We start from the raw sequence: 17,884 nt of genomic DNA on the forward strand, positions 1-17,884 counted from the left end.
CGGTTAGATACAAGCACAAATCATGCGCTTTGCATGGCCTTTTCAAGAGCCACATGACTCGGCCGCAATAGCACGCAGGTACAGCCGCACAAATAGCTAGTCCACACGCTCGAGCAATAGACTCAGCGTGATCTCCTTGCATGCCGCTACCGTTGGTTGCCTGCTCCGTGCGACGACTCGGCTTCACGACTGGTCGATCAAGATTAGTGCTAACATGGTGCACACAGAAGGACTTTACGAAAGAGCCGCCATGGTGTCCGTGGAGGAGGCGTGGAGCTACTCGCCGGGGTTGGAGGAGAATGCCGGGAAACGGCAAAAATGGCGGTGGAAGGATGTCCATGGTGAAGGTGTGGAGCTACTTGCTGGGGTTGGAAGAGCGGCGACGCTTGTGGCCAAGCGGAGCGGCCATGCACAGCAGGTGCTAGACACGGTATCTGCAGGATGGGGGCGAGGGGAGAAAGGGGAGTTGCACGGCGGCCCAACAGCAAAGCAGCAGGCAGGGCTTGTTGTGAGAGAAAAGCATGGTCGAACGGACTTCCAAAAAAATAATTTCTTAAACTTGTTTTATCATTTTCTTATCCAATAAAGATTTTCCATATACTTATCCCTAACTAAATTGTTAGCAAAAGTGGCTTTGCTAAAAAAAATCTCTCTAAAATGTGTTTAACTAAAACTAAACGCTTACATTTTTTATCCAAACAATCACGTAAGCAATCTTCCTAGTTGGATCTTTCGGCACATCGAGCCCGCACACAAGATCGATCTTACTTGCATGCATCCATCGTAACCGCAACAAACTGTACACTTTGACCATGCACTTTCCCGCGATTCCGGTGCATGCGTTACCCATCCCACCCACACCTAGCCAGCCGGGCGGGGAGAGCGCCTCTCGCCTGCCATTATTTTTACCGGCCACTCACCTTCTTATTTAGCCATCTAGAATCATCCCACATCTTCTTCCATATAAACCCTCCCAGGGGGTATCTCCCAATCCCATCGATCTATATATAGCACTTGTGGGCTCTCAGTACTTGGATTTACGGCGATGGCGAGGGATAATGGCGACGGGCTGGCGGCGATTGCCGGGCGGATCGGCGTGCTCGGGTCCGTCGCGCTGAACATCGTGGCGCTGGCGATCTACCTCCGTGGCCGCGCCGCCGCCGAGAAGCAGGCCAGCAAGAAGGTGAAGAAGGCGGCGGCTGTGGCGCCGTCGTCTGGCAAGCCTCCCGTCGCGTGTGACTCGGTCATCAATTTGGACCAGTACGAATTTCACCTCATATTCATCGTCTCTTGGTTTTTCACAGCTGCAATAATTAATCCTCCGGTGGAGAACGTCCACGCGTACATATACGTGACGTGATCCATGCCTGTCTACGTGGTACTTTACGTGACGTGACACATGCATGTCTACCTGATACTTTACGTCGCCAAGATGACGAGACTACGTATCCAGCGTAGGGCTTTGTTGGGTCCGGGTAGCTGATTTTTATATGCAGTTACAGGTCACGCATGAGTTAGTTAGGTATATGTGCGTTTCCCCTCTCCTTTCTTCTTGACAAAAGATACTTTTCCTCTAACACTACTGATCCATCCATATATATATATATACATATATATATATATATATATATACACCAATAAAAAGACGAAAAGGGGCATAATCGAATAATCTTGGTCATCAAATCAGGACAATCCAAATGGTATGTGTTTAGTATGCAATATGCAATAAGTGTCGCTGACTTGGTACAATCTCCATCTCTTGATACGGGTGTATCTATAAATGTGTCCAGATGCATCCATGTCTATTCAAATCTAAGACAAGTAATTTGGTACGGATGGAGTACAACATTGTACGGACGGGGTGGGTATTAAATAGTGACACGACTGTTGCAAAAATAATGTTGTCACAGAAGTAGGAGCCCGCCACATCTATGATGATATGTGTTTCTGTCACAATTATCGTCATAGAAGTGTCATAACCATGACACACAAAAATTTCGTCCGGGCACACACAAAATAAATCGACAAAAAATAGTTCAATTATTATTACAACTCAAACAAATAATTAAACTTCAATACAACAAATAGTTCATGACCAAAGTCCAAAGTCCAAAGTTGCTTAGTATCCCAGTACCTCATATTTCCATACGATTAACATGCATTTGCATCTAAAATGTACGCATTTACTAGTGGAAAGAAAAAAATACAAAGCCATGTGTCATGTATTTACTAAGACGATTTTACCATGACAGAAACATGCATATGCATCTAAAAATGTATGCATATACTAGTGGAAAGAAAAAAATACAAGTGCCATGTACTCCTTTTATGAACTCAGCATGACAGAAACGTGGCAAATTAGCATTTACCAAGACGATTTTACCATGACAGAAACGTGGCAAATTATCGTGCAAATTTTACCATCTCCTTTTATGAACTCAGCATGTGTTTTAGGCAGCTTTGTTTGTATAGAAGTATAATCTAACACCAAGTACCCTAATTATTACTGCATCAAAAGCTATGGTTTGTGTTATCTTTTGGTCTCCCCCTACCAAACTTTGTACCGTGCACATTTGATTTTTCTATATATGATAATAATGTTGTTGTTTGCAGCGGTGATCCAACGATGTTTGAGACGTTTTGGCGCGGACCGATTGGCGAAAGCGCTACGCTGGTGATTCCAGGGTATCAGACGATGAGTTACTTCTCTGACGTCGGCAACCTTTGCTGGTTCCTCGAGCCAGGCTTCGAGCGTGAGGTGCGCCGCCTCCACCGCCTCGTCGGCAATGCCGCCGTCGAGGGCTACCACGTCCTCGTCGGCACCGGATCCTCTCAGCTCTTCCAGGCCGCAGTCTACGCGCTCGCCCCGCCCACTGCCGACGCGCCCGTCAGCGTCGTATCAACTACCCCTTTCTACTCTGTAAGCATTAGTTTATTTTGTGAAGAAAATAATTGATCGATATTTTTTACTGTGAGAGAAGGTAGATCGCTATGTGGTATGCTCCATCTTGTGCAGATGTACCCGCCCTTGACGGACTTCCTCAACTCACGGCTCTACCGATGGGCCGGCGACGCCAACGCATTTGACGGCGACGACTACATTGAGGTCATCTGCTCACCGAGCAACCCCGACGGCAGCATCCGCGAGGCCGTCCTCAAGTCCAAGTCCGGCAAGGACATCCACGACCTGGCTTACTACTGGCCGCAGTACACTCCCATCACCCGCATGCTCGCCCATGACATCATGCTCTTCACCGTGTCAAAGTGTACGGGCCACGCCGGCACGAGGATAGGGTAATCACATCACAACTTACAATGAATGAATCCATGATAACATGTATTTACTTCATAGATGTTAAGCTTAGCTTGTTGTTTTTATGGTTGCTTGCATTGTATGCAGGTGGGCGTTGGTGAAGGACAAGGAGGTGGCACAGAAGATGAGCAAGTTCATGGAGCAAAGCACCATAGGCGTGTCCAAGGACGCGCAGCTACGCGCCGCCAAGGTACTCGGGGCGGTCACAGACGGCTACGAGCACCAGCTTGCCACCGCTGCCGGTGGGGACGCGAACCTCCTCTTCCATTACGCGCGGCGGAAGATGGCACAGCGCTGGCGTGCACTCCGTGCTGCCGTAGCAGCCTCCGGCATCTTCAGCCTCCCCGACGAGGTGGCCGGCTTCTGCGCCTTCACCAAGGACACCGTCACCTCTAATCCTGGTACGCACATTACACAGTCTACCTTAACCTTACAAAGATAAAATGATCCAATCTAGTATGACCTATTTTTTCTTGATTCAGTTGCATTTTCTAAAATAATGCTTCTGGATTGCAGCATTCGCATGGCTGCGCTGTCAGAAGCAAGAAGTGGAAGACCTAGAGAGCTTCTTGCGTGCGAACAAGATCATAACCCGCAGCGGGACTAAGTTCGGAGCTGATCAAAAGGTGGTCAGGATCAGTATGGTCGACACTGATGAAGCATTCGGCATATTCGTCAATCGCCTTGCTGCCATTAAATGAGGACACCGAATAAGCGAATAATGTGTTTGTTTTTATGGCCAGTGAATGATTTGTTGTTTCTCTTAGCTTCTTTATATTTTCGTATCTCCCTAGTTAGGGATCGATCAATGAGTTCTGTTTTCAAATACCCAGTTTAGTGATCCAGCTAAATAATTTCAATTTTCATTGGTTTCTTTACTTATGAAACAACCTGAGATGCTATTTATTCCGAAAGAGTGGCTGTATAACACAGAACAAATACCGAAAACAGAAAAGGAGTTTCAGAGTCGGGCTCGAATGCTTTTCCTGGTTCATCTCTTACAACTAGTGAGGTTGTAGAAGACAGGGTAAGAAATGCATTTGAACGATTGGATTTTTCCACAAAAGTAAAGAGGAATTGAGTGACATAATTGATGGAGATGGAGGGAGTATGTCACTGTCTTATTTAATGAAAGGTGCTCTCATTCGGAATTCGCCCAAATGAAAACAAAAGATAAATATGAATACCCCCCCCCCCCCAAAAAAAAAGTTTATTTTGGTCCAGACGATGGGCATACGAGCCGAATAGAGAGGTCTATGATATGAACGCAGTTTCCAAATAGTCTCTCAATTGTCCAGTTGACGATCGACTTTCATTTATTGTTTTTGTTGGCACTCTTCAAAACTAGTTCTCTGGTGACATGGTTTAATATAATTTTCTCGCCCGAAATTACAAGGTTACAATCACTTTCTCCTTCCATTCACAAATATAAAATGTCTTGGATATTTCAATACAGACTACATGCGGACCGAAATGTGTGAACAAACACACTAACACGTGTCATATACATCCGATTCAGAAAAAAGTTAGAACACCTTATATATGTGAAGGGAGGGAGTAATTATCAAGTTATACACAGATTATACCCGCTTTGTTACTAGGTTGCAGTATCAGAACATCAGTCTGACTCTGTACCAACGTAAGACTTTGCATGATAGCACTATTATCAGTTTTCTATCGGACGACCCAACATGTGAAGACTAACTAGCACCAGTGTAGTAGTTTGGTTTTTCGTATAATCGTAGAACGAACCACCTATGGAGTTCGCTCCTGACATTACTCCATAATGAACACGCCGAGTTTGGAAATCGGAAAATGGACTAGACTCTAGTGACTAGAGTCCTGAACTTCTAGTATTTTGGATGCTGTAGACACGAAGAATAGGTCTTGAGGTTCATAGCTATGGAAGGCCTCAAAGAATAGGTCTTGAGGTTCAGACAGTTTCTAGTATTTTGATGCTGGAGAACCTTTGGGTACCTTCGCCTGGGATCAGGTCTGTGGCGCTCCCAAGACAACGGACCTTCGAAAAAAATGAACAGTATCGCCGCCTTTCGAGCCACTGATGATCCCTTGGATGACAGATGAAAGCAACTATCTGAATGCTAGTGCTAAAATTACCAGGCAATAAGATACCGTTCCACTCATGGCGAATGTCTGGTAACTTTTTATCTAGCTACAGTACTTGTACATAGGTGAGTGCCAAGGGAACAGGGAGCACCTTGACATGATGTTACAGGCATATCCTGCCAATTTTAGGACATTTATCTAGCTGCTATGACCTACATATGAGTGATGATCAGGAAATCAGCAAGCTGAGTCAAAATAATTCATGATCTCGCCTGTGGCATAGCTTTGGGGTTGAGGTTGCTTGCTCCAGGTCTGCAAGATGAATTAAAGAAGGAAAAAAATCAGCATCTTCGTTCATACATCATTAGATTCATGTGGGATATCACGTTGGTAACATGAATAGTATCTTCTCAAATGCAGCCAATATGTCGGTAATGATCTTTATCTCATCTTCTCAAGTGGAATTTCCTTGGCACTTTTATGGTTCTGTATACACAATTTACATTTTTTTCAAACCGGGCTATACCCCTTTCCATTGCAAAAGAACGGAAATACAAAGTTCAGAAACATGTCAGGAGAAGGGAAAGAGGTAAAGCGAGTTCGGGCACTGCCAGGAAACCCACTGCATTCGGCCGCCATCGAAACGAATGCCATGGGGCGAAAACCTAGACAGCACCGAAAATCCACAGCAAACACCCTATTTCTTGAGTTTTCACTACAGGCAACGACATGAGACATCCACAAAAGAACCGAAACGCCATCACAGGATCATAGGATCGCCCATCTCCAGCCAACGAGACTTCTTGCAGACCTTCAATCTCCCTCGATCGGCACCCTCACCGCGTTGCACATTCCCATCATGCGCATCGTGCTCGACCTGATCATCTCAGCACCGCTTCGCAGCTCCTTGGCGCCCTCCTCCTCCTGCAGCCCTGTCCAGTACAGCAGGAAAGAACACATGGAAAAAACTATCTCAAAAGGCGTTTTGATAAGTTTCTTTTCGAACGTAGCTCGGTTTCGAGCTAGCCAAATGGCCCAGCAAGCAGCAGCCAAGCCCACAGTATAGTACTTTTGTCCATCAGGGAGAAAAGCATGGCACCATGCAAAATATTGCCAGTAGCTATTCGGACACATCTCAGTACCCAGTACTACCCCAACGCATCTCCAGATCACTTTAGCCACAGGGCAAGTAAAAAACAGATGTTGGGAGGTTTTCAACTCGTTACAGAAAGAGCATGTAGGATTCCCAGTCCATTTCCTCGTTCTCATGACTTGCCTAGTGAGCACTGCGTCCTGAGACAGCTGCCACAGGAAGATCTTGATTTTGAGAGGGATTTTGGCTTTCCAAATCCATCTATAATGGCAACCACTAAGAGGGTTTTCAAGCCACTTATACACAGATTTAGTGGAGAATTTGCCATTACTATTAAGCCCCCAGTAGACCCGGTCCCCACCCTGGCTCAGCTGGATATTCTTGATCGTATTACTTATTTCTCCCCATTGACAGGACAGCTCAGGCGTGAGCCTCCTTCTGAAGAAAGAATGGACATCCACAGATTTGAACCTATCAATAGTGCAATCCTGATCATTACAAATCTCAAACAGCGAAGGGTAAAGGGTCTGGAAAGGACTCAGCCCGTTTATGGAATCTTTCCAGACTCTAACTAGGTCACCAGATTCCAGATGGATCCTTCTGCCCACAAAGTAAATATCTTTGACTTTAAGCAGGGCTTTCCAGCAAGGGGAATCAGAAAACCTGGGCTTAACCGAGGCCACAGATTTGTTAGTCAGGTAGCGCGCCCGAACAATATCTTGCCACATACCCGTTTGGGTCTCTAGTTTCCACCACCATTTGACCATCAAACTAATATTCTGCTTGTGTAAGTCCTTAACACCCAGGCCACCCTTATCTCTGGATCTGCAGATCCTATTCCATCTAACCAGATGGTACCTCCTCTTCTTATTGCACCCTTGCCAGAAAAACTTCCTTCTATGCTTGTCTAAAGGCTCGATGAAGGTTTTATTCATGAGCCACATAGACATATGGTATAAGGATAGTTGGGTGACCACCGAATCTAGCAAGGTCAGCCCCCCCCCCCCCCTAATCGAGGCTGCATTACCAATCCAAGCTTCAAATTTTTTCAGATATTTAGTATCTATGAATTCCCAATCTGAGTTTCTGAGATTGGTGTAACTGACAGGCATCCCTAAATATTTGATGGGGAAGCTGCCCACCTCGCAATGGAATAAGTCTGCATACATATTCACCACATTATCATCACCCCCCACAGTAAGAATCTCGCTTTTCTGAAAATTCACCTTAAGCCCTGACATCAATTCAAACATATAAAGAAGCATTTTCAAGTTAACAGCTTTGCCAATGTCATGCTCCAGGCATATGATGGTATCGTCCGCATATTGGAGAACTGCTACCCCATTAGGAATCAGATCAGAGGCCAGACCCACTAACAGGCCACTTTTTTGGGCATTTGTAATCATTTTTGCTAAACAATCCACAGCTAGATTGAACAAGAAAGGGGAATGGGGATCACCTTGCCGAACCCCTTTCGCACTTTGGAAATAGGGGCCAACTTGGTTATTCAACTTAATGCTCACAGTCCCATTATGTAGGATACTCCTAATCCACCCACACCATTTATCATTAAAGCCTTCTCAAAATCAAGTTTCAGAACTACACCCACCCTCTTTTTCACATGATTGTAGTTAAGGATCTCATGCAAAGACATCACACCATCCATGATGTTCCTTTTTTTCATGAAAGCATTCTGGGCCCTATTGATGAGCTTATCAGCATATTTTTCAACTCACCTATCTAGGACCTTAGTAATAAGTTTGTACGGACACCTCAGGAGGCAAATCGGGCGGAACTGCTGAATCTTGTCTGCGTCCGCAGTTTTGGGGAGGAGAGTAATCACACCATAATTGAGGCGTTGTACATCCAGTTCCCCTTTATGAAAGTGTTCAAACAGGAGCATAATATCATCCTTCACGATATCCCAGCACACGTGATAGAACTCCACAGGAATGTTGTCCGGCCCAGGTGCTCTATTGTGTGCCATAGCAAACAGAGCTTCCTTAACTTCTGTCTCCGTAAAGGCCCGACACAGATCAGCGTTATCCTCTTCATCAAGTTTTTCATTAGTGGTCCAAGTATCAGGATCCATATGGAACTCATTGCCGGGTGCTGGACCGAAAAGGTTTTTGTAGAACTCTGTCGCATGGGCAATCAGATTATTAGTCCCTTCTATTTCCACATCCCCAGCTTTCAGGGAATGGATCGTGTTTTTCCTCTTACGCCCGTTCGCAATCTTATGATAGTAGTCAGTATTAAGATCTCCTTTCAGTAGCCATCTTTCATGAGACTGCTGCAACCAAAAGATCTCTTCGTTCACTAGGAGCTCATGCAGTTCCGCACTAACATCAACCTTGATGCTATACATCTCAGGGGACAGGGGGGCATTTTTATACACAATTTACATAATGGAGGCAGCTCCAAAACCAAGCAGGTGCAGGGAATCCTGGGACTGAATTAAGGGGGATAAGCAACAGGAAGACCAGCCAAATCTACAAGATACCAGCACATATCTAATTAAAAATTTAGTACTCCTAAAACCACAGACGATTGACAGTTTCATACCGCAAACAGAATGCAGTTAGGTTGTCGGTGTCGCGGGTATCAGGTACCCACTAACTCTCATGTGCGCGCCACACAGTGGCTCCTTGCCGGGAGATCACCTAGGCATCAGCATGTCCAAGAATCATCCAAGGCTCCTCCCTGGAGATACAAGCGAAGCACGACTAAGAACACATCCAGGTAGGTCATCGAGAGGTGCTACACTCGTGACCCTTGACTTCCACACCAACAAGAAGGTATAAGGAGATATCAAGACATCCACATCCTTCCCGGGAACGCCCAAGGCGTGGGCTCCCGTGAACGAGTCGTCCCCTGGGAACGAGCATTCCGTTCCGCGATGCACCAGACCCGGCCCACTAAGGGGAAGTTGAAAGCATTTAAGAAGCCTATTGCAGGGGCTAGACGTGTCACAACTTTCATCTATAGACATGGAAGACTTCTTAGTCTAATGAGGAAGGCCACGGGTGGGGATCTTGTGAGACCAGCAGCAACTCGTTTTGCCACAGCCATCCTCACACTTAGGAGTTTGGTCAAGAACAAGGCTGCATTGAGGAGTTTATTTACATCTGATGAATGGGTTGGAAACAAGTTAGCAAAAACACAAGTTGGCTTGAATGTGCAAGAGATTATACTTTCAACGGAGTGGTGGAGCGCAATTGAGGATTGCCTTAGAGCTTCAACTCCACTTCTTAGAGTTCTTAGAGTAGCGGATGGTGATGAGAAGCCTGCCATGCCAGAGATTAAAGCACTTATGATTTATGCAAAGGAGAGGATCAATCTAGGTTTCCCTCAACAAAACAAGCAACCATTGCTCAAGAAGATCTTGGCCATTGTTGACAAGCGTTGGGAGAATCAAATGGATCATCCATTGTATGGGGCTGCTCTATTTTTGAACCCAGGAAAGTTCTTTCCTATTGTAAGCAGAAATGATGATGCCTTAGTTGGGGAGCTTAGGAGCTGCTTTAATGATGTGCTTGCAAAAATGGTACCGGATGTCAATGTTCGAAAAAAGATTGATCAACAAGCTGTGCTCTATGAGCGCCAGCGAGAAGGCTTTTCTAATCCATTGGCACTCGAGACCATGAGCACAAGAAACCCTCGTAAGTCATATTAAATGCATCATGTTAATTTCAGCATGTTAATTCCAGTTCCAGCAATGTAATTTCTGTACAAACTCTTAATATGTGTCAGTTTTTATCATTTTAGTTGATTGGTGGAGTTCATTTGGTGGTCGGGCCATTGACCTACAAAGGTTTGCAAAGCGCATTGTTAGTCTTTGTGCTTCATCATCTGGTTGTGAGAGGAATTGGAGCACGTTTGAATTTGTAAGTCAACTAGTAAAGCAGTATTTGTGTTTGTTCAATGATGATTTCAGCAAGTTGTTTACTTATTTCACTTGCTGTTTCTACTTTGTAGATCCATACGAAGAAAAGGAACAGGTTACAATGGAAAAGGTTGAATGCTCTTGTCTTTGTTTCATACAACCGGAAGAATATGCAACGGTTTCAAAAGAGGCGTGAGAAGGTGGGCGAGAATAGCTTTGAGGCTTTGGTCATTGAGGATTTTGATTGGGGCAATGAGTGGGTGGACCCATCACTATCACAACCTCAAGGTGCTCGAGGTTGTCCTGAAGACAATCAAGACATTACATGGGAGGATGTTGATGTGGCTATTGGTGCATCTTCAAACCTTCGAGGCCGCAATCTGCATAGGACAGCAACTACAGTTCGTAGGGGCCAGACAAATGTCCGTCTGCAACACTACGCACGCAAGAGACCTACTACAACATGACCTACAGTTCCTGAAGAAGATGAGGCAGAGGAGGACTTGGAGCAAGAACAACACTCAAGTATGCCCAATGCGGAGGGGGAGGATTCAGACTACGTTGAGGATGATGATGATGTGAGCAATGACGATCAAGAGCCAACTAATGTTGACCAAGATGGTGAAGACAACACCAATGCCAATGAGTTTGATGATGATGACTTTTGATTGAGACTTCGAGAGTGGAGAGACATGAGATGAGAGAGCTGAGCTGGCCACCTTTATCCCTTTTGCTATGCTGGAATTATCTATTATTCTGTTTGTCTTATGATGTGGACCTTTCACCTTTGTTATGTGGACTACTAGACTTGTGTCATTTGAATTGGTTAATGGTTATGTAATATGTATGCCATGCATTGCAGATTGCAGTTGCACTCATACTTGCTATCTTTCTTTCCACTTTTGCTCGCTGCCTCACTTTTATTTCTATTTTTTGTGGAATGTGCACTGGTAAGTGATACATTATTCTAACATATTTGTTCATGACTTAATGTTGATGCAGAATTCTGCTGGGGAGAAAAGCAAATGCAAAGAGGATGGGAATGGATGCTATATGGGCTCTACAACAATCAGTTGCAAGGTGTGTATGGCTGTATGCCTAGTTGCTCAATGCCTAATTGCCTACCAATTTCTAGTTTTCTACTTAATTCTGTTGCTTACAAGTCTCTAAGGCGTCGCCTCGCCTTATGCCTTACCGCTTAGGCAGTGAGGCGCCCCCCCAGCGCCTCGCCTTGCCTTACCGCCTTAAAAACATAGCCCCCAGCGTTACAGTGGCCTGGCCCAGTGGCGTAGCAGACCACAGGCCTTTACCAGTGTGGCGTGCTAAGGTCATTTCCCCCTTAAACGGTGTTGACGTGCCGGATGCTTAACCCCTTTTACCACGCGCACGACATCTGTTAAGGTATGTGGCGCGGTAATAGGAGGTAATTACACTAAGCGGCAGTGACTTGACGTGTGTCCGTTCCCGGACTCGAGAAGAAGACACATGCCCCCACATTTAATGCGGTACATATGCAGTAGATATTTCACTATGTGTATACAGTATTCCCAATACCATTTCTAGCCACTGTGGTGACCCCTTGCACTACAAAAGGAGGACCAGGCTACTGTATGGAGGGAGACTTTTTTTCGGACAAGCTCAGATCTTAGATAGGCTAGACAGAAAGGATAACCTGCCCGTTCCCTTCCCAGGACGAGCAGCCACTTTATCAACTTTGTAATCTCCTCCCACCAAAGAAACCAACCAGCAAGAGTAGGGTTTTACGCACCATGCGGCCCGAACGTGGGTAAATATCAGTGTTCCCAACGACTCTCGTCGGCGTTGCATCCGCGTTCGCCATGTCACCCTTGAACAAGCAAAAGGGAAGCCTCTGCCCCTGGTGTCAAGCACGGCCCCGCCATAGGTAAATGCTCCAAGATGGCTAAACATTTCACTGAGTGACTGGTCTAATTAATTACTCTGCAAATAAAATTGGTGACATTAGTATCAAGACCAGTTGCCAGTTAAATGCATGAGTAACAAAGATAACCGAAACTACCTCTTTCTCTTTTCCATGAAGACTTCAGTAAGAGCGGAAAGGATTCTTGATATCTCCACAGTGTTGCCTGTGCTCTGTTCCATTATTACTCTTGCAGTATCTAACATTTTCCCAGCAAGATCCACATCAGAAACATTTCCAGCGCCTGCATCTCATTGTCACCCTTCCTATCCTCCTGGTCTTTGTCATTTGAGGGTTTCCCTGCTCAATGAGTATATCAGTATAAACCATGGCAGGAAGAAAAGGCACATTGAACTAGAAGATCAATTATAATAGTGGTGGACTGTTTGTGAAACAAAAAACAGCAATAGAAAACAATGAGATGCATGCATATGCTTAAATCATCCAACTTAACCAGTATAACATACCATTGACCAATACAGTGGTCCATCTAAAAATGCATTAGCTAAAATTCTGAAATGTGAGACAAGAAATACTCACATTACATTACTTGCATAACTCATGTACCATATATAATTGCAAAAAAGTGAAACTTGTACGTTGTGTAAAAGTTAGCACACACAAGTACACTGGTTAGACAGCTAAATACAAGAGAACTGAATGAAGCCAGTGATTCAAGTATCCATGTCTGTTTAATCTGGCATTGCCATTCGGCCATTCGAAGTGTGTCAAGAGGCACAAAAATAAAATAAAAAATAGCTGGCACATGGCACCATACACAAGCCCAAAACATGGACAGCCCATAAACAAGCTCTTTTAGCATCTATCTATACCTATACTAAGACTCAAAAAAAATCTATCTATACCTATACTGATTAGAGACTCCCAAGAAATTCCCATGTTAATTAGAAAATATGAGCAGTTAATCTGGTGGGACCAAATTATTACGGTGCAGATTAACCAGATAATTCTCTCGCCTAAAATAAATTGATTAGAGAGCCCAGCCCGAGGAGCAGGCCCACAACAATACTTTGACGGTTGTACAAATAGAAGGAAAATGAGATAACCCTAAGATATCTATGTACTCTACATCTTTTCCTGATAAAAAAAATTCTACTCCACGTCTCCTCCTCTCGCGTAAACAATAAACAACCTGAAGCAATCGTACGCCATAGAATCTCTCCTGTCTCTCCTTCTCCCCCATGGAAAACAAATCAACCTCTCTCTCAAATTGGAGTGCAAGTTGAGGGATAGATCTGGTGTACGTTTTATTCCTCATCTATCAGGTTCCTATTCTCACACTACTAATTTGTTTTGAATTTTCTTTTGCTCGTTTATTTTAAACAGTTTTGCAAAAGCACATCTAGATGTGCTCTAAGTACTGCACATCTAAGTCCTATATCATTGATTTTATGCTAAGATTCGTATTAGCATCATCTTTTGTCCTTTTTCCTTTTCTTTCTAGATTGATTGAGTCATTTAGATGTGCGATAACTAGGGCACATCTAGATGTCCTTCAACTCATAGACTAATCTGAATAAATCATATTCTACCACGTAGGAACAACAGAGCTTCAAACGAGGTGAAACAGATTTTCTACAGTAATATGAATAAATCATATTCTACCACGTACACATGGTTTACGAGTCGACAAGACGTTCCAAGGTTGAGACTCATAGACTAATCGACGCTAAAGTTGCGACTCATAGACTAGGCGACACTGAAGTTAGTCAGCCCCTGGAGTTGAGACTCATAGACTAGTCTTGACTAGTCCTTCGACTCATAATCCATGCACGTACATGGATACTTATCTCATGCAAAAACAGGTATCGCTTGCAAGAGATATTGCAGAGGAAATAGAGCTAGAGATATGTGATCTGAGTACAGCAACAATTTGCACCATGTTTAAGGCAGAAGCAAAAAAACTGATTAAGCAATCTGTAAAATTCTTAATAGATAGGGATGATTGTGATATCCATGAGCAGACAAAACAAATCCAGAAAATATGTGGGCGGAGATTGACTTTTCATTTCATACTGAATGACTATAATTTCAAGCACAGTTATCAAGATTACACTGTTTATAGAATCTTTTTCATAAATTCTGAAACGATCCATCAGTACATCATCCAAATGTTAATCAGGTATCATCTATTTCTACTACGATGCTCTATATTATTTTATATATGCATGCCATATTTTAAATTGAATGTTAATGGCAATTTATCAGATTGTCATGTTTTTGTAGAAACCTGTTACGGAGACACCAAATGTCTTGAATGGGCAGATGGAGGATGATAAACCCATAAACCATTATGAAGGACACTAAAAAGACTAAGACTAGGATGATATGTCATGTTGTACATTCTAATGAAAGATCAGAAAATGAGGATAGTCAGGAGAAAAATGAATCCATATTCAAGGAATCAAGACCTAAAAGAAAGCGTACAATAATAACTCACAGATGTGGCAGTGTTCATATACCAGAAATATTGTTGAGGATGGACATTCAGAAAAGGAAGGAACTGAGAATTATTCAAAGACCAACATAAGGCTTACTGGTGTTGATAAGGAATCTAAGAAAAAGGGAATTCAGAAGGATAACTATATAAGTTTTTGGGTGTCTTTGCCTATTTTTTCATAGTTCTGCACCTCCCTAATTGCTATAAAAAAATTGCAGGAGCAAGCGAGCAAGTTATCAGTTTTGGAAACTATAAAGCAAGAACCAGAGGATGACGAAATCACTATTAACCAGACGAAAAGGGGTAGGGGGAGGAACACAGCTCGTGCTGCACATCTTGATGAAGAATAAAAAACTAAAGGTAGTCAGGAAATAAACAAATCAATATCTATGGAAACAAGCCCAAGCGGAAGCATGCCGTAATTCACTAATGTGCCGGTATTGATAACAAACCAGTAAACAATCATCATGCAGAAGAATAAGAAAAGGAAGGCACTCCGGAGCACAATGATTCAAGGCCTAGATTAGAATAAGGCATAGTTTGGTGTGATCAGATTAACACTTACATTATGAGTCACATTCTTGGAGAAGAGGTGACCTATCTCAGTTCAGATACAACCTGCAAGTCAATGTCTATGGTGGAAGACAAAGTTATGTTGTACCCAACTGAATTCTAAATAGTTTAACATTTTCTGGACTATCAGATCATGAATTGAGGCTGAGAGTAGGATTACCAGTAATGCCTATGAACAGGGGCGGAGCTACGTGCAAACAAAACTGTGCCGTGGCCCGCCCATGCCCAAGAGAAACAGTGAAGAGTGAAGGTGAATCTGGACTTTGAGAGCAAATTTTTTATGATTTCCTTCAGCCTGATTCCCTCTGGCCCGTCCAATAAATTTTGGGTAGCTCCGCTAGTGCCTATGAAGAACATCAATTAAAGTGCAGGACTTCGAAATGGGTCACGAATAACAATAACACAACTAGGAAAGCGTTTCACCGAAGGCCAGGTCATAACACGTCCTAAATTGGTGGCAAAGTTTACATCCCACGAATTATCATGTCACCAAGTGATTCAAAATGGCCTATCATTCTGAAAAGGAGAAAATACCGAATATCAGTCTGCTTTGCTCTGACTATAAACAAAAGTCAGGGGCGATCTCTCAAAAAGGTTGGACTCTACTTAGAAAGGCAAGTGTTCACACATCGCCAATTCTATGTTGCAATGGCAAGGGTTAGCAGCAGAACTGGATTGCAGATACTCATATCAGATGAAGAGCGTCCATCCGATCCGACAAGGTTGCAAAGAACGTTGATATTTGTTTTTTAACAGCTATAACTAGAACAAGTAAAACCATTCGTATCTGATTAAATATTTTATCTGTTTTAATATGTTCTCTCTGAAATATTTTATTTGTCACCAAAGGTACTTCTCTGCATTAGGTAAACAACTGATTTCACAAAATCAATATCAAATGCATTGCGGATGTGGTTCTAAAGTAACAGAACCATAGAGGAAGCAAGATCATTTTCTCAATTACTGTAACCTTTCTTTCTTAGATAGACCTAGCAAACCCGATCCGATTTCACAAATAATAGAAAATTTCAACAATGTAAACGCTAAATAAAATACTGGAACAAGTAATTTGGTAACCGTGCTACTGCTATGCATGCCCACCCTACTCAAATCTATTTCCTAGAGAGAGGAGACGGTAAGGCAAGAGAGGATATGCACCTGTTCGTACAAACGCAGGGTAAAAGGAAAAAAAGAAGCATAGTGAATGGATAAGATGCTGCTCCTTTCTTTGGTAGATGGATACGAGTCGCCAGCGCTGCTGCTAGATGAGGAAAATCCGCTCAACAACGCGGTCGTCCGAGGAGATTGAAGCTTCAGCGGAGACGGCGTAGCACAACGCAGAGGGGAACGGACGGATGGCCGCCGCTCCGACCGGCGCTGCGATGCGGTTCGCGACGAAGGACTTTGCGACGTTAACTGATGCACGCGCTGTCCACGAGAGCCACCGGCGCAGCCGCTCTCATGGCGCCGGTCAGGGGAGCGCAGACAGGATGGCAGCGGTGAACGCAGCCGCCGAACCCGCCGATGATACTGGCAAGAATCTTTTTTTGGGGGGCTGTCGGCTGCTACGCCCCCCTATATTTAAAAATAATTTAGTAATTCAAAAAAGTCAAAAAAAATTCCGAAACATTTTTTGAAATCAAACATGACCAAGTAGTGCACTCGTATAAAAGATTTAAATAGAAAATGTATTCGGGGTCAAAGATTTTCCAAAAAATGCTAGATACAAATACTATTCATGCTATATTGTCGTCATATTTTTGTTTTTTTTACCGTGAAGTCAACGAGAATTATTCCTTGGCCAAACTTTTTATATGAATACAATACCTAATAATTTTTGGTTTAAAAATATATCCAAGATTTTTTTTACTTTTTATTGAATTATTAAATTATTTTTGAATATAGGAGGATGGAGCACCCGAGTGCTCCTAATCCGCTTCCCACGAATCTGTCACTAATAAAAATGCGGACATATCTGTAGCCATGGTGTCACAGACTACAGAAAGTACAATTGTTACGAATTTAACTTGGTTTCATATATTCAAAATTTATGTATTGTAATTAAATTATGTGAGACCAATTTAAATTAACTACAAAAATGATCAACGAAAATAGGGATTATTATTTATCAAATGATAAAATGACATAAGTGTGGCACGAAGTAACACCGTCCTAACATTTTTTACACTAAAGTTGTCATCCAAATAAATCCAAAAATATTAAAACTTGTCGTCCAAATAAAAAGTTGACATACTTCACAACTAAAATTGTCATCCTCTATTCCTCTTGTAACTAAACTTGCCATCAAAAAATGTCAAAGCGGGATTGTTTCGTGCCACACGTATAGCTCTTATCAGAGCCCTATAATGTATATTACTGACGATTTTATTTTCAATCAACCTAATCACTCCCTGCAAATAGACTATTCCGTACACTAAAAGACAACTTCCAATCTCAACAATACACATGTAATGTCCTCTTGGAAAACAATTACAGATCATAGCGATATCGAATTGTTGATATGAACCAACATGTGGTTGGATGGTTAGGAG

The 17,884-nt window shown here is 43.1% G+C and overlaps 2 protein-coding genes across 2 annotated transcripts; both read left to right on the forward strand.

Annotated features, from left to right (window-relative positions):
* Positions 1-907: 907 nt before the first annotated feature.
* On the forward strand, positions 908-4,200 carry LOC125519122 (tryptophan aminotransferase-related protein 1-like). The gene is made up of 5 exons (XM_048684029.1): positions 908-1,260; positions 2,614-2,920; positions 3,017-3,294; positions 3,401-3,714; positions 3,830-4,200. Exons 1-5 carry the CDS (start codon positions 1,046-1,048, stop codon positions 4,012-4,014), a joined length of 1,299 nt encoding a protein of 432 aa, XP_048539986.1. The 5' UTR covers positions 908-1,045; the 3' UTR covers positions 4,015-4,200.
* A 5,172-nt stretch (positions 4,201-9,372) lies between these two features.
* LOC125532775 lies at positions 9,373-12,121 on the forward strand. The gene is made up of 3 exons (XM_048696695.1): positions 9,373-10,135; positions 10,242-10,360; positions 10,452-12,121. The coding sequence occupies exons 1-3, from the start codon at positions 9,373-9,375 to the stop codon at positions 10,824-10,826; spliced, it is 1,257 nt and encodes a 418-aa protein (XP_048552652.1). The 3' UTR covers positions 10,827-12,121.
* Positions 12,122-17,884: the final 5,763 nt, after the last annotated feature.

This window comes from Triticum urartu, chromosome 1 (genome assembly GCF_003073215.2).
Source record: "Triticum urartu cultivar G1812 chromosome 1, Tu2.1, whole genome shotgun sequence".
NCBI lineage: Eukaryota > Viridiplantae > Streptophyta > Magnoliopsida > Poales > Poaceae > Triticum > Triticum urartu.

Excerpts from the sequence above, each read along its gene's own strand:
- LOC125519122 (XM_048684029.1), top strand. The coding sequence starts at position 1,046 with ATGGCGAGGGATAATGGCGACGGGCTGGCGGCGATTGCCGGGCGGATC. Across the intron at positions 1,261-2,613 it reads TCGGTCATCAATTTGGACCA|CGGTGATCCAACGATGTTTG; the intron begins GTACGAATTTCA and ends TGTTGTTTGCAG. Across the intron at positions 3,295-3,400 it reads CACGCCGGCACGAGGATAGG|GTGGGCGTTGGTGAAGGACA; the intron begins GTAATCACATCA and ends CATTGTATGCAG.
- LOC125532775 (XM_048696695.1), top strand. The coding sequence starts at position 9,373 with ATGCACCAGACCCGGCCCACTAAGGGGAAGTTGAAAGCATTTAAGAAG. Across the intron at positions 10,136-10,241 it reads CATGAGCACAAGAAACCCTC|TTGATTGGTGGAGTTCATTT; the intron begins GTAAGTCATATT and ends TTATCATTTTAG. Across the intron at positions 10,361-10,451 it reads ATTGGAGCACGTTTGAATTT|ATCCATACGAAGAAAAGGAA; the intron begins GTAAGTCAACTA and ends TCTACTTTGTAG.